Below are 17,467 nucleotides of genomic sequence, written 5' to 3'. Positions count from 1 at the left end.
GCTCTTCCTATTGTTAGGCATGCAATCACGAATATGTCGTTATCGTGTACATACGTGGCGCAATATTCGCGTATATACCGCGAACGTGACGTTCATCCGATTTCTTGACACCGCCTTCACCGGATGCAGACGCCAATGCGTCTAGGCACGAGCCACTCGAGGCTGCGTACGCCGTACCGAGTGATTGCCGATAAATCATATTTTTTTCTATAATTTTATAATTTACTACCGCCATGTAGTCCTGATGGATTCCCCGTATATTATGGAAAATATGTGTGCGTGTAATAGCGGGTCGATCGTTGCATCTTCCATCCCGAACGTTCTTAATCTTTTGACGAATTATTCCACTTTAACGATGAATTTATGCAAATTTATTGTATTTCATCGTATCTCTATAATATTATCATTAAAAATGTTTCAGTACTCATAATTTTACGTCATACATAGTTTCGTTATAAAACGTAAAAATACGAAAGTATAGTTCGATAAGCTGGCTTTTTTTTTTTTTTTACCAAAGTTTGACTTATTTTTCAACATACAGTCTCGCCTTTTAAAAAGTCCGACTTATTAAACCATCTATATATTATATAATATATATAAAATTTTGAACGATATTTCACATATGATTTTTTTATCACAAATTGTGACGGAGAGCTAGAAAATGATTGTGATACGTCGGTTTTCCTCTCGCGGTTACTTTCGGGCCCGTTTTCTCGTCTTCCTCGAGAAACCACGGAGCGTGTGCGTCTTGCCGCCGTCACGCTACGCGTAATTCCCGACAGAGTCGGACGCCAATGGATCTAGGCACGAGCCACGAGTCTGCGTTGAATATGCCTCGCAGTCTCTGACCCGCAGTTCCTCTCGGGGCTACGGTCTTATCCGAGGAGAAGGAAGGGGAGGAAGAATATAACGAGTGGTGCCTCGGTGGAGGTAGCGGAGGCGGCAGCAGAAGGGGGCGGGGTGGCAAGAGCCGAAGGGGGTGCGGTGGCGAAGGGGGCAGGTTAGCGTTCAGCATGCGTAAGGATCGAGCTGCGAGAGGCATTGTATGTCTGGAGGCCCCTACGAGGCCGGGCTGAAACGAACGAATAAGAAAGTAGTTAAAGTCTCGGGTGGCGAGGGTGGTGGAGGTGGCGGCGGTGGTGCTACCGAAGGTAGAAGAGGACGAGGGGAAAGGAGGTGGAAGAGGAAGGTCCGCCTGCCACGCGCTACCTCCTCTTTCTCCCTCGCCTTCACTTCCTCCTCCTCCTCCTCCTTCTCTCCCCTCTTGCTTATCTACCTCCCTCAACCACCTCCTTCCGCCTCCTTAACTCCTCCCTGACTCCTCTTCTATCCACTTCGGGTGATCATCTTCCGTGCCGCAATATGTAACAACGACTCGTCACACTCTGCTTGTCGGCGCACAAGATAATTGCCCTCATTATAGTTATTTAAAAAGCGCACCGCGTGCGCGAACGCGCGCCACCGCCGCCGCCTCCAACGCGATCGAGCCGCCGATATAAAGACGCTGCCGAGCGCGAATTAATCGCGGGGGATGCTACCGGAGGAAAAGAGAGAAAGAGAGAGAGAGAGACGCAAACAGAAAGAGAACAGAAATATATAGGTAGTCGCACGACCGCGCGCACTTTGTCGGAGGTAGCTGTTAATTTCCGTCCCCTAGGGGCAGCTTGTTCCGCTTCAGGAGACTCGCACCAGCTACTAACGAGCTGGACCGGGAGGACACGCGAAACTTAAGAATACGGAAACTGATTTAGGATAATGCTCAATCCGTTACAATTTACCAGTTTTCAAGATCTCCACGAAGAGATACTACGTATAGAGGACAAAAATTTCAACACTTTTACGTTCGATAACTTTCAATGAATCTGCAATTTCGCATAAAATAAAAAGAAGAAGAAGCTATTTCCTTAAAGATATATCAAATGAGACTCATGTATACGCGAATGGTGGGCTGACAAAGCACAATCTGTTTCTAATATTAGCAGCTTGTTTCGCTTCAGGAGACTAGCGCACCAATTACATAACGCGAGCTGGACCGGAAGAGGATACGTGAAACTTAAGACTACGGAAATTAATTTAGGATAACGCTCAATCCGTTACGTTTATCATTTTTCAAGATCTAAACGAAGCGATATCACGTAAAGGAAAAAAATCTCAACAGTTTTACGTTTGGTAACTTTTATTGAATCTGCAATTTTGCATAATAAATAAAGAAGAAAAAGATACTTCCTTAAGATATGTCAAATAAAACTTTGTATATGGCAAAACACACAATCTATTTCTAATATTAGCTTGTTCCGCTTCAGGAGACTAGCACCAACTATTGTAAATAACGAATTGGACCAGGTGGATACGTCAAACTTAAGAATACGGAAACTGATTTAGGATAACGCTTAATCCTTTATACATTCACTATTTTTCAGTAAAGAGATATACAAGCAAAATGACGGAAAGAATGTTCACATTTTTACATTTGCTAACTTTTATTGAATCTGCAATTTTACATAAAATAAAACATATTTAAAATATATGAAATAAAATAAGACTCGAATCTGTGTTGCAAATAGCGAGCCGGCAAAACGCTATCTATTTCTAATATTAGCAGCTTGTTTCGCTTCGGAGGACTCATATACCATCTATATAATACATAACTGGATCGGGAAGACACGCGAAAGTTAAGAGTATGGAAATTGATTTCGGATAACGCTCAATCCGTTATATCCACCATTTTTCAAGATTTCGACGAAGAGATAAAGAAAATAATTTGAATGTTTTTACGTTTTCCATAACTTTCAATAAATTTGCAATTTCACTTAAAGTAAAAGAGCTATTTCCTCTTAAGATATATCAAATATAAACACAAATGGTGAGCTGGTGAAACGCTATCTATTTCTAAGTGCTATTATCGAGTGCAGTACGTTACAAGCCACCGCGACGTCGTTATTTTTTAACGAAGAGCCAAAGGAGATAGGCATGCTCTTGATTTTCTGGTCTGGTTGAGGTTATGATGTTGCAACATGCTGCGAATGATGCTATTTCAAACACAAAGTGCTGGAATGTGCGTTTATTAGCGGTCGCGGACTTAATGCGGCGGCGGAGGCGAATCATCGGGCGTGCTGTATTTGTATAGCGGGTACCGTTTTAAGTAACGGTAAACATCCAAGAAAACGTCGGGGTGGGCGATAATTAAGGCACCATCGTTAAGCTGACCGTTTTCTCCCGAATATCAAATTAATTCTGAAATCAATGACACCAAGAAAAAAGACAAATTTGTGATCGCAAAAATTAAAACGAGAAAGAGAGAGATATTGCAGATCTCGTAATGACACAAAATTTATTTGTCCTTTCACGATTTATAGTGTTTTCCTTTGGTTGTATTGTTTATATATACAATATATTATTTTGCACATTGAATGCACGTTGAAGCTATCGTACATAAATTGACGTAAAGATGTATGTTCAGTTTTGACCTAATATGTCTCTTATTCTAATTGCTTTGCACATAATTATACGAGCGTAAAAATTTAATTTTTTATTTTTATTTTTATTTTTATTTTTATTTTTATTGTTAAGCAAAATGTGTAGGGTAAACCCGGTATATACGCCGCACCTATCAAAAACTTAATTTATGAATTATTATTTATTATGTTTAAAGCAAATTAATTATACTAATAAAAACTTTGTATCATCTACTACTGTAAAAAAAATATTAGAAATCCAAAATAATTTATTTTCCATATTAAAAAATAACTTTTTCAAACTCCTACATTTTTGCCATTTATCCCATGGGGGGGAGGGTAATATGGCCATTCATATATGATTCATATAAGAAAATCACAAATAATCTATAAATAAGATGTAAAATGACGTATTGCATTCGTTTATTAATATTTGACAATTTTTATTGTTCAGAATGAAAATTAGAATACAAATAGGACTTAATAAAATTTTTTAAAATAGCTTCAAATCTTTAAAAATAATCTTTAAACGTTTAAGATTTCCCAACATTTATGCATTAATGCAAAATATAATTGTTAGAATTAACAAAAACTTCTTAAATAGAGCGTCTGTGCTGCGGCACAAATCCTGCTTGCTAAAAATGCCGTATATCTCAAATAGATGGGATATACAAGACAACTAATTAAACAAACAATACAGGAGCAAAGCACTTGTATTTTACTATACAACATGCTTTACTATTCCTCTACACATACATATGTATTGCAAAATAACCACTAACAACTTTTACACGCTCTACAGTAATCATTTTATGTAGATTATAAATTATGATGGCACTACTTATTACAGTAAAAAATCGATTTAACTCGCAATAATTTCATTAATATTAACAGTAAAAATCTAAAATTATAACATAATACTAATATACCATAAAGGCATATAACAAAGAAATTGACGGAAAATTATCCCCACTCCTTCTATTTTTTCTGACTTCTGCGGCGTATATCCTCGCGCGGCGTATATACCAGATTTACCCTATATATTAGGTGTATAAATTAGTTTGGCCCGTTTTTATTTGTGTTAAAAAATGTATTTATTTCAAAACTGAATGAACAGATTAATTAAAGTATTGTCCATCGCTGGCTACTACTTTTTCCCATCTGTCAGGCAATTTTCGAATTCCATCTCGAAAAACTGACTTGTCTTTGGAGGCGATCATCTTTTGGAAAACGGACCGAACTAATTTGTACTCCTAATACTTTATAATTCAAAACATTCGCATTTCACTTTTATATACCCAAATTAAATAAATGTCAAATGGCTTTAATATCAGTGAGCCAGCACTAGTGCAGCCAAGGGAAAACGCTATTAGATTCGACGTGTATCGTCGTTTACATCGGCGGGAATGGGAAACTTTCGTGTCACAATGCGAAACGTATATCCGATGATAAATGACGATGTCGAATTAAAGCGAGCGCGAGAAATCTGATTATTTTTGGTAGCCGATAAAAGCCGATGCGTATATGCCCAATACCGGTTCTGTGCTTTCTAAATACGTTTGCCGCTCATCGAACACCAGATTTACGTTTACACGCGCGTTTAATATATCAGAACGACAATGGGAAATTCATATTCATCGCGACCGCGCGTGTGCGATTCGCGGCGCAACGAACGCGCCGGAAACCGACAGTCAGAAACGGTAACTTGCACATCGAGATTCTGTGTTTTTGCCAAGATTTTAATCGTCGGCTATTCTGCACGCTTAGTGCATAATTTTCGTTATTATCGCGCGCAAACTCTCTCCTGGCCGGCAGTAGCGTTTAATAATAATTGTTTTTTCATCAACTCGTATTATTACTACCGGAATATCAAATCAATCGTCTATGATATTGCTGAACCTTTAAGCTCATTCTACAATTGCATGAGCGTATAGTTGGTTGTATAAGAATTGATCAATCTGTCAAATATAAGAATTTTCGATCGGTTGGTCAATTCTTACAACTGCAATCACCTTGTATACCATATAACTACGCTTACGCAATTCTAGACTTTATCTAACTTATCCAACGCGCTGTTATTTTAATCTTACTGTTGCACGTAATTCGAAATTGTGTATCAAAGTTATATTTTTAATCTCGTAAAAAGAGCGCGCGACAAAAACGTATCCTGCGAGTCGTCATGAACAAAAAAAAATAATATGCCGCAGGCATCTCGTATTTGTATTCAGCAGGGTCGTGAGGACGCGATGCCGTCCGATAAACGTTCCGCAAGATACAAAGCGGCATTACCTGAGATATAAACGAGGAAGCCGCGTGCGCGAAATATATCTGCGCGGAGGCCATTTGTTGATGATTTGAAACAGCTTTTAACACACAGATCTCTTTGACCAGGTCTTATCAACGTGGGAATTTTTCTATCCCCTTTGTATACTTTTACATAATGGATATAACTATGTGCATATTCTTTATGCGATAATTTACGCGCGCATATGTGAATTTATTAGAATAAAATAATTTTTATTTCTTAGTGGAGACAGTATTTATTTATCAATAAACTTCGCTTGTTCTTTGCAATGAAAATTAAATAATTAAACGCTCTAAATCGAGCTAAATGAATTTAATAATAATTATTAAATTATTGTTCTTAAATTTTGCAATATAAAAAATTAACAAAAAACTAACAAAAATGTCGTTTCGGAACTCACAGGTCCTTCTTCAGCGATTCTTACGGATGTTTGCGTCGTTGATTTTCCTGTTCTCAATGCGAGTGTATTGTAAAGGCATGTGAAACAGGACTATCATTACAAGTTCATCCGATCGAGTTAAATGTAGATGTTACAAGATGGTCCTGTCTCACATGCCTTTACAATACACTCGCATTGAGAACAGGAAAATCAATCCGAACTATGATTGTTATATCAACATGTCTGTAACGCATTACTATGCATTACAAGAATATTATCAATCCAACGACGCAAACATCTGTAAGAATCGCTGAAGAAGGACCTGTCAGTTGCGAAACGTATGACATTTTTGTTAGTTTTTTGTTAATTTTTTATATTGTAGAATTTAAAAACAATATAATTATTATTATTAAATCTTAAATTTAGCTCGCGATTTAGACCCTTTAATTATTTAATTAGTATTCATTTAAAATTAACTAAATTGAAAAACTGTGCTTAAAATTAAAATTATAAACATATTTAATATATTACGAGTAAATATCTTATAGGAGACCGTACATGTGTGAGAACACAATCATGTTGCAATCAATGGAAATCGATGCCTTTTAACGGTCCATAGCTGGATCTTAACCACATAAAATGTTTTTATTTCTTAACAGACAGTATTTATCTAAAATTAACATAACTGAAGAGCTGGGGTTAGAATTAAAATATATTATTTGTGTATCAGTATTACGTACGTACACGATTTCGATCTCTCCTTTTTCATCGTGCGTCGTATTTGCTCGTTCGATATTGACGGTAAATCCGCCTGTTCGTCGTCCTCTGTTAGTTAATATTTCTATTATTTAACTCTAGGAATTCATGCCCAGGCGGAACCCCTAAAGCGCGCGTATTTGCATCTACTTAAACCGTGCGCGACCGCATCTTGGAATGATCCGCGGGGATTCCACGTGTTGCAATGCCGTATAGAGATACAAAGTTACAGGTACCGTACGACGCAACTGCGGGGCACGCAGGTGGTAGATTTCCCGATCGCGGTCCCCGCGTACGCTTGACCACGATTTGTTCATCGTCGCCGTCGCCGTCGTCGGGGACTTTTCACGGACGAAGAGGCCGCGGGGCCCAGTTCGTCGATTGTTCACGACGCAGCACGCGCAGCAATGAAAGCTTGACGGCACGAGTAAAAAGCCTGTGAGGTAGACATAAATAAATAGATAGTGGGTGTGGTTGGTATAAGGCCGCACACATGGCGTCGTGACCCGTCGTCTCCGTTCGTGAGCTCGAGGCCAGCTCGAGTTATGCCCCGCGGAATGTTGCTCCCGCCGCGCGCAAGCAAGCAAGCGAACTCTTTCGGTATCGCGGTTAAACGCAGTTTCACGTGCACTTGTCTTCTGTCTCCCTTGAATCGCATTCCTTCTCGACTCCGCGTGTTCATTGACATTACGCTCGTCGAAAGATCTGGGAAACGTACGATTTTTATTCGACGATGGGTGAAAAGTCGAAAAGGATCGATATATGGCGTAAAAGATTCCACGCGCGACGACGTATAAATAAATAAAAACGCTCGCAAACGTTACGCAATTACAAGAGATTTTCGTTCAAAGAACGAGCTCTTTCGGATGTTTACTAACCGTAACGGGGTCAGATTGGGGTTCCGTATAGCGTGCGACGATCGAGGGTTGATCCGGAAATTCAGGAGTCTATAAGCGTGTGCGTCGTGTAACACCGTTCATGACTTAGCACGGTGCTTGGCTTTGGCGGTTGAGGCTGCCGATATACAATGCCGCATTGTTTCGTCGTTGCGGCTATCTTAGTCGGTAGCACACAGGATGACGCCGAGCCAATGTTTATTATCTTCCTTCGCGTAACAAAACAAAATGTCCTCGCGTTATATTATCTGTGCTTCTTGTAACTTCGTGCTCGAATCAATCTCCTGTATAAAATCCAGGATACCGTGTTGTATTTTTAAACGACGCGGCGCACGAAACAACGTGAAGATATAGTAAACTTCGAGTTTGCGTAACTCGTAGATAACAGATAGGTTGGGACAGATAAACGGATGCGCACTGCAGCGCTAATGATAATGCACTTAAAAAAATATTGATGTGAATTTAAATCCACCCCATGGGTTTTAAATCCATACAATATTGGTGTTACCTCTTGATCCTTGCGGTTTTTGTGTTTTAGGGTCAATTTAATCCTAAAAAGAAATTAGAGGATCTATGTCTCTAATTAGTATATTTCTCTCTGATTAGTACTTTAATTTTTTTATACAATAATTTTATATTTCTCTCTTTCAAAAATGACCTTTATTTAAAAAAATACTTTCTTTGAAATGCTATACATTATTTTTTTTTAAGTATCTATGGAGTATAGCCATAAATGTTTATCAAACAATTAAAAATGAAAACAGTTGTAATTTTTTTTAGTAAAAAAACTCGTCATACTTTATTCTCGCGATTGTTTTTATAAATATATTAAAATTAAAATCTCTATAAAGCTACAGTATTTCTATGTTTTACTATGTTTAAAGTTCAGTATTTTTTTTACTTTAAAGAACAAAAGCTATGTGAACATGGCAACCAATTAAATGCACTTTAGGGTCATTTTCCCGGTGTGACCATTATGGAACTCAAGAGGTGTGACCACGAAAGGTTAATACCGTGTTGGTGTTAATATTAACGTCAACATAGTGAGAATTATATATAGACCCCGTATGGTGTTTAATCTACACTGAGAGATATTTTATACAGAGTGTGCTAGACAATCGTCAAAGAATACATTGAAGGTATTGCAAGAGAAGACATCTAAAATAAAGAAAGAACTAGAAAGGAACGATCTAAATGTCACATCGAATAAGAGAGTGCAAATACAAAGTGAAATATCGAGGCTGGCGCGATTAAACGTTTCACGCATATTTTCCTTTGCGTCCTACATGCGAATCGAAAGAGGTCATCCATCCACCTCTCGTATAAGCCAGGTTTCCACTTTCATGGATGGCCGCCGACCGGATTGCACGCCCGCGCGTGCGTCACGATTTTATTTTCGTCGCCAGCAACGCGACTCGCGTATTTCGCGAACAATTATTACATATATATATATCCTTTGAATGGAAAGTTTCCTTTCTCCCGAAAGCAGCAGACGAGGCGAGGAATCACCTCGCGATAGATTCGCAGATAGAGTTTCGTTGTGCCAACAGTGAAAGCCGCGATCTGATCAGCCTTGGCACGATTAGATGCGAATCGAATTCTGCGTCTTGTGATGTGCGAATCTTCTTCTTTTCGCGTATCGCGGCAGAAAGAAGGAGAAAAAAAAGAGGGATCGAAAGAGAGAGAGAGAGAGAGAGAGGAAGTCGCGAGAGTCGTGTATCGGCGGTAGAGCTGCAGAGAGAAATAGCTTTCTTATTTCCATGAAAATTGCGTTCGGCGATTTCGACGACAATGCCATTCCGGTGTTTTAAATGCAAATCTACAAAAGGAAAAACCGTAAAGGCATTATAATTTATATTACTACATGTGGCAGCGGCGCTTCCGGCGAAAGAGCATAGGCGCAGTTCCGGTCAGCCCCACGGGTTGGAGAGATCCTACATCGCCAGATTATGAGCCCACTGCCGCTTTTACAATGGATCGTCCGCCTCTGAGTCGTACGTCAGCAAGAATAATTCTGCGTTGCCGCCGCTCGCGCTCGTCTTGCCAGCAAAATAATACAAACGATCGCCGAAGGGCGCGCGACCTCGGTATAAAAAAGATATTCTTCTTTTTTCTATCGTCTAGGGAATAAATAATTTTCTCGCGTTTATAAATATTATGGATGCTTATTACCTAAGCTTAATATAATTATCATAAGTCACGTGCTTAAAAGCGAAAGGATAGACGGTGTACACTTCGCATGATTAACTCATAATTATATTTATCGATTTTCTACGATACACATTCGTGAGGTTGACAGGTACGTGTAACAAATAAATATGTCAGATTAAAATGTAGACAGCGGAAGAAAAAATATTTTTTAAATAGTTTACGAAGAAACAATATTTTTTAGACTACGCTAAGAATTGGCCATTTTTGATGAATTCTACGATCGCCTGGACGGTAGTCTGGAAGCGTATAAAATTCTCTCGGCCATCCTCAGGAGATTTGGATTTGTAGATAGCGTTCGTATACGCCGAGGTCAATTCGGATACCAATTTCTGCGCCTTTTTAGCGGCTGCCTCGATCGATCCCGTGGGCGTCTTAATTTCTTCCGCGGTCCTCACGATTTCCTGCTTGATGCTTTCAACGAGCTTTGCGTCATCCTTCGCGTTCGAGTCCCCGCTCGAGATCTTCTGCAGAATGTCTCCGATAAGAGCTGCGTTCTCATCTTGTAATTAATTAAACGAAGAAGTCTGAATTAATCAAGAATTAAAATCTCTAGGGATAATTATTTCTCGATAAATTAATTTTATTGGGTTCGATTATACATATATCTTTTACCTGCGGATTGTGTAGGCGTTTCTCTAATTATCCTCTGGGACTGAGAGGCAGTGCTCGCCAGCAGGACAATCGCAAGAACTGCAAACTTGGCCATCTTCGGAAATCGTATCGAGTAACAAACTGTCAATCGATTGTCCAGCCGCGCGCTCTCTCTCTTTATATGAATACGTGTCCTCGCGAGTACATCGAGTAGGGATGACATTATGTAAAATGTAATTTGCCGTTCGTCGTATATGCGCGGTCGTTGACCATTATAAATGATCCTAATGAGTGTCATTAAAAAAAAAGACGCGCGCGAGAGAAAGTGGAGCGCCGCAAACGGCACGTTTCAAGAAAGTATGCTTTGTTTTGATTTCTACCCGTTGACAACCGGAAGAAATTAGCTCAAATAAGACAAGTGTAAAGTGAAGCATTTTCTCTTAATTACCTGTGCGGTTTTCAACTGAAACAAAAATATCAAAAGAGTACTGAGTATATATTATGAAATTATTCGGAATAATTCCGATCGGAATCTATTCCGAACAATTCCATAATACGTGCTCTGATTTTGTCATGATTTTCCAAAGAGAAGAATAAAACGTCTGAATTATATTCAGATTCATATTATACATATACAGGATATCCTAAGATTTATTACTGTGTGTTATAATAAAACAGTTCTCGAAAAATTAAGTATAAAAATGGTATTTATAATTTTTATTTCAAGCAGCAATTTTTGAGATAATTATGGTTTAAATATAGTTAATTACTTGGTCAATATTTAATATGTCCAGCCAGACACGTGTCCATGAGTAGCGCGTGCGGTAATATTAGTGTGCACTCATGAGTGCGCACTTTAGTGCGTTCATTTATATATTCACAGGTGACCATCTAAACATCTAGTCTACATTTAAACTCTCATAGGTATCTCAGAAACTATGACTGAAAATAAAAATTTACAAGTAATTTTTTTAACTTAATTTTTAGTAAATTTGCGAATTTTGGGATATCTTGTATATATATGTATATATATTTATTATTTTATATCTGTTACATAACGCTCTTTACAATTATGTATGTGTCGTCGAAAGAAGCGAGGTGGCTTCAACCGGAAGCGATTGAATGTTCTTTGTCAGCAGAATTGCGGGTCGCGAAGCGAGTTTTTCTCAACTGAGCGGCAATCGTTGTAAAAGCGCTGCTGCAATTTTTCGTTGCAGTCGCTATGTACATCGCGTTACACGCAATTCGACTCGACGCGCTCAACAGGTCGGTCGTCCACAGTCTCCCCCTCTTCGAAAAATGCAGGGGCAATACCGATACTGGCCGACAGTAAAAGTGCGTGAACACAGGGAGGGAGTGCATCCAGCCATGATTCCTCCTCACCGATTTTTACCCCCTTCCTGCCCCTTTCCGTGCGCCCCGTTCTCCCTCCTGCCCCTGACGTTACCTTGACGCGTCGCGTCAAATTAAAGGCTGCCGAGTCGCTTTCCACCTGAGGGGCGATTCAAATCTTCTGTAACGATTCGCGACAGCGGTTCAGCGTCGCGAATGCTCATCAGGTGTTCCCGAATAAAGACGAAAGAAGCGAAAATAAAAATCGGCTGAAAAAGAATCGCGCAGTCGACGCGGTGTCTCTAACAATAAGTAGACGTTCGCTGCGGATGAAGCGACGTTGCACAGAAACTTGCAAGAAGCGTCCATACCTTAATGCGGGATGAATGAAAATACGGGTGCTTGAGTAAGCTTAAATTACATTTCATTCATGCAGGAAAAGCAGATACGCGGGAGTCGTCCTTCCGGCTCGCGTTGCACACGTATCGCAGGACGGTGGACTTGCACGTAATGACGGCTGGACTATAATGTGTATTATCCCGACATCCTGTGCGGCGGCGACTTCTTATGCGTTTCTCTCTTGCGTCTATGGTACCGGCCCTTGCTGCGTATTACGACAGCGATTACAATCGTAGAGGCGACCTTAATTTTTGTGTGAACGCTCGCTTTTCGCAGCGCTATGGCAACACACTCGTCCATTCTGATTCCTGTTATCCATACGCATCGTACAGATGCATACTATTGCTACATAAATGACTTTCCGAGTGATTTAATTCTGATTACAAGCTAGAAATTGTTGCGTAAGATCTCAACGGAGAAATCTAACTTTTCGTGCACAAAGAAACGTATAAAGAGAGAGACGTCGAAACGGAGTCGGGAGGGCGAAATATCGATCGCACGTACCATCGATCACGATCTTATCTGGTGTACAGACACGGGATTCATATCGGCCGGCAACGAGATGACGAGGAAACACAACGGTCCATGTATACATGATATATCAGTACGTTCCAGTACCGCGATTCACGATCACAAGAGGCTTGAGACGCAGGGTGGGTGACGAAGAGGGTTCCAACTCTTCGAGGGGGAGGTGAGAAGAGAAAACCAGAGCGGGCCGTCGATCGACGGACAGTCTTTATTCTCATATCGACACCGATGGAAGCGACGTGGGCCTATTATGGGCCCATATCGCGTGGGGCACAATGATTAGTACCGACGCGCGGAGTATCCTCTCCGGATCGCCGAGAGACACCAGGCCTCGTTGAATGAGGTCCCAACGTGTTCATCTCGCGCTTGGGGGATTATGGCGAGCACGGGGCGCTGCCGAAGATCGACAGGTCCAGATTACGTCCACGGTGACTTTAAGCCGTTTTAAATGCTGCCATTCAACCTGGACAGGCAGCCTCCTGACCTCGCTCTGCTCGCGGTGCACCGATTTGGCGTTTCTCGCCGCGGTTCCTTTCTTATATTTTGTCTCACACAATGCACGCTCTCTCCGTAGATGCGAAGACGGCTCGTACCCGGAAATCGTCACTCACGACGAATCGCGACTTCGCAAAGTCATCTCATTGAGAGAAGAAAAGATCGATTATGTATTGTTCATATAATTATGCTAATTGTATCAGGTTCTCTCTTCTTCAACACAGTTGCCTATTTTTTAATTTAGGCTACGCCTTAATAGACACTTGGGACTAAAGTTAAATAGATCTCTGGTGAAAGATCGTCCGACTTAGAGAACGGGAAACGAAGATTCGGCACGGCCTGTGGGGGTTCCGCTTGATCAGACCGTGCGATTCCCACATGCAATCCCAGGGATCCGTGAAAAACAATTCCATGAAATTAATAAATCTATTCTCGAGGGGACCTCCTACGACGCGGGGTGACTTTTTAGAGCATCAAACGATTCCGCGATACGTGGGTGATCCAATTAGGCGCGGCTGTCCTAAAAAAAAAAAGAGAAAAGAAAAAATGGTCGCGGTCACGAACGTTATCCATTTACGCGCAACAAGATAAATTAGCACGCTTTTTCGCATTAAATGAATTTCGCGACGGAACAAGATCCGGCTTTGGCAGCAACGCGCGGCTGACAAAAATAGTAAACAAACTTAGAAACAGCAGGGCGCAAGCGAGGACGAGATTAAGAAGACCGCGTCTTCGCCGAGACGGTGTGGCTTTACCACCCGTCGATCGATCTGTCGCCTGATTTCTCTTCGCAGCATCGAGTCACGGTGCTTTTTTGTCAGTGTGCCGCGGCGCACTGTGAACATGGTTTCCTAGATGTAGAAATCCTCGTCTTCCATTTCGTCGAGGGACTACAATGACATATCTGATAAAAAAAAAATCACGACGCTTCGAAAAGGCAAAACATTTCGCGCTTCTTCACGCCGACAGCGATTCCGCGGAATAATCGCCGCGTAACGACGTGCTTTCCATCGATTGACATTAACTTTTTCTACGTCGCACTGCGGCAGCGATAGAGTGGATACGATGCTTTGGATTTTCTTCCGATATTCGCGTAATTAGGCTGTTTTACTATTGTTCGCAGTTTTGCGAACTTTCACCGCGTTCTCGACGTATAGCTTCGACAGCTTCTGTGTTGAAGCCATACACATTCAGGTCTAATACCTTGTAATGTATATATCACATATAATCATTTTACGCACGAGGCATTCTATATTAAAATTACTATGTTCGCGTGCAGCTTTATCGCGCAGGATCTCTTCTTTCGTTGAAATAACCGCATATAAACTCAAAGTACTCGATACAAAGCAGGTAATCATTAAAATATCGCACATGACGTTTGGAGATGCAATCAGGGCGATTCGATGAAGTGTGCACAAAGGTGCTGTCCGAGGAAATCTCGATATGCCATTCAAAAAAATCGACGTTTCGCTCAGGGGCAGGTGTCGTCGTATCGGCATGTCGGGTTAAGGAAGTTAAAGGAGTGGATAAAAGGAGTTACGTTAAGCATCGGCTTATCGTTCCCCGGAGGCCTCGTTATCATAGTTTAATGACGGTGGGGCGTTTCAGTCGCAATGGATTACGGTATATGCCAGCCGATAATTATATAAATGAATTAATAATCGATATAAACTGCCGAGCGCCGACAAAACACTTGATGTAAATTAACGTAAAAATGCACCTAAAGAATTTGGTAATTTTAAGTAAATATATAATATAGTTTAATATCTCAACATGTAATTTATGTAGGAGAAAATATTGTAGAATGTTACTTATTTAACTTATTTTATAGTAATATATACATATAAATGCGTTTTTACTGAGCGTTACGTGTCGATTTAATTTTAATAACATTTCAAGGAATATTTATTATTAGAAATCATTAATTAATGATTTGCATTTTAATGAATCAGATGATGTTATCTCTGTAATGAAGAAATGAAAGAAAAAGGAAAAGGACTTGAAATTTAAAAGAAAAATTAGAAGAAATGAAGTGCCGTATTAACTTAGATTATTAAAATTTTTTAATAGCAAGGGAAATTTGAAAAAACTGAAGTCTGTTAAATTAGTGAACTTTTAAATAGCGAAAGAAAAATTTGAAAAACATAAAAGAAATTTGTTGAATTAATAAATTTTAGTAGGTAATCAATTTAGATGACATTGAATTTATCGGATGTGTCAGAGAATTCGCAGATACATGTCAAAAAGCGAGAGCGAATAGGTAATTAGTATGAGGAAATTAGATTGGAGTAATTAGTAGTAGGAAAATTAAATTAGAGGCTTTAGAAAACAATCAAGCAAATAAAAATAAAAATAATAAAAGAGTTAATATCGGTATAAAAGGAAAATGGTATGATACTATTACTACTTTATGTGTCGAATGAAGAATAAGGAATTATACACTGTTTCCTGCGAGGATGCTTTCTCGTTTAGCAGGATCCCAGATGAAAAGGTGTCTCGTCAGACGGATCAGTTTACCTTTTTAGAAATGACCGAAACACTTTGACCGATCCGAGGTTCAAGAGAATTGACTGATTCAAACGCGTCTTGACTTGAATAAGTAAAGAATCGAAAATGATAAGACAGAGTTCTGGCTGATTACAGAATATAACTGTAATTGAGTTCCATGTTTGCTAAGAGCGTATTTATATTCGTGAAAGGGTTGTCTGTTTCGCATATAGTCGGATTAGGATTATTAGTGTTGATGGTAGATTAGATTTTAGTATTTGTGTTTTAAGTCCTAAAACTAATTAATGACGCAAAACATTTTACGTCATCTATCATCTGTCAAGTGTGATAGATCCAGGCTGTGTTCGTCGCTTATAACGAAACGAGAGGAAGTATCTCTACTTAAGAACATTAATGAGAATTTTATGAGAAGGAAGAAGGAAAAATGCTCATAAGATTCTTGAAATTAATAAATAATTTTGTTTTATAACTTACGAGTTTTATTCTAGGACGTATCGCGCGACACAGCATCGGTTTAGTATGACGGGAAACATAGTATTCGGTAACGAGCAAAAGGACAGTGTGGGAACGTGGGTTTATTCTGAAAACGATGTTGTACGCCGCAAAATGCGATAGTCTGCACGAGCATTGCGGACGGCGCATTGCGGTGTATATCATAGACAAAGCCTGGATTATTTTTCGCGCGGTGGCAAAGGAAGCGTGCCGGTATTGTTGCCGACCGCGAACAACAATAGTTTCGCCTCGCTCGCCTCCGTCCTCGTTCGTGTTACACTAGTTTGACTAGTCTTCTAGAAGAGTAACTCGTATACCGGCACAAGGAACGAATGACGCTCGTTTCTAGATCTACTTGAAATCTTGTAACTTAAGGAATATCATGAAATTATATAATTATGCAATTTAAATGTTTCTCCATTTAGTTTGCCTGATACAATCAATGTAACGGCATTTTCTAGTCACAAAATCTCTATGTGCCAATTAAATCTATACGATCCGTTTGCCTCGCTAATATTCTTAGTATTTATATCTTATCGACAGATTTAGAGACGTATATAATTTTATAACTTATCGGCTTTACGTGAGTCATTAGAACATTTTTCGAAATAAATTGAACTGGATCGACAAATCATTTGCACATCGCGATTTAAATCAAATCGATTCGAATTATGTTAAACGACGCTGAATTATATCGTCCGTAGAACGCGTTAATTAGCAGCTATGAAAGCCATCGGAAATAAAACACGAAATGACTAGGAAACTAGTCTTTGGATGCGCAATAAACACAATCTGTACGAGATGTATATATAAAATCAATAAAATTTTCCACGAATAAAAAAACCGGGCAAAAGAGGAAATAGACGCTAAAACGACTGCGCTTTTTTATTTACAGAAGAGATCTTTTCTTCTTATTTAAATTTAATTTTATAAAACAGTTATATAAATATTCCAAACAATACGTTTCAGTTAGTGTTCTAACCATCATTAGCGGTGAAAATTAAAAAGTTTGCAATACATATTTCAATTAATCTTATAATTATATAATATTAATTAATTAAAGTATTGCAAACATTTTCATTTTTACTACAGATGATGGTTAGAAGACTAATCGACGTAC

At 39.5% G+C, this 17,467-nt stretch overlaps 1 protein-coding gene across 1 annotated transcript; it reads right to left on the bottom strand.

Annotated features, from left to right (window-relative positions):
• Positions 1-10,184: 10,184 nt before the first annotated feature.
• LOC108774336 (uncharacterized) lies at positions 10,185-10,708 on the bottom strand. Its single transcript, XM_018540412.1, has 2 exons — positions 10,615-10,708; positions 10,185-10,501 (listed from the first exon to the last, which is right to left on the bottom strand). Exons 1-2 carry the CDS (start codon positions 10,706-10,708, stop codon positions 10,185-10,187), a joined length of 411 nt encoding a protein of 136 aa, XP_018395914.1.
• Between the last annotated feature and the right edge of the window lie 6,759 nt (positions 10,709-17,467).

This window comes from Cyphomyrmex costatus, unplaced genomic scaffold, assembly GCF_001594065.2.
Source record: "Cyphomyrmex costatus isolate MS0001 unplaced genomic scaffold, Ccosl1.0 scaffold245, whole genome shotgun sequence".
Classification (NCBI taxonomy): domain Eukaryota; kingdom Metazoa; phylum Arthropoda; class Insecta; order Hymenoptera; family Formicidae; genus Cyphomyrmex; species Cyphomyrmex costatus.
Note: the sequence above shows the minus strand (reverse complement) of the source record. Positions and strands in the feature narration are given on the sequence as shown.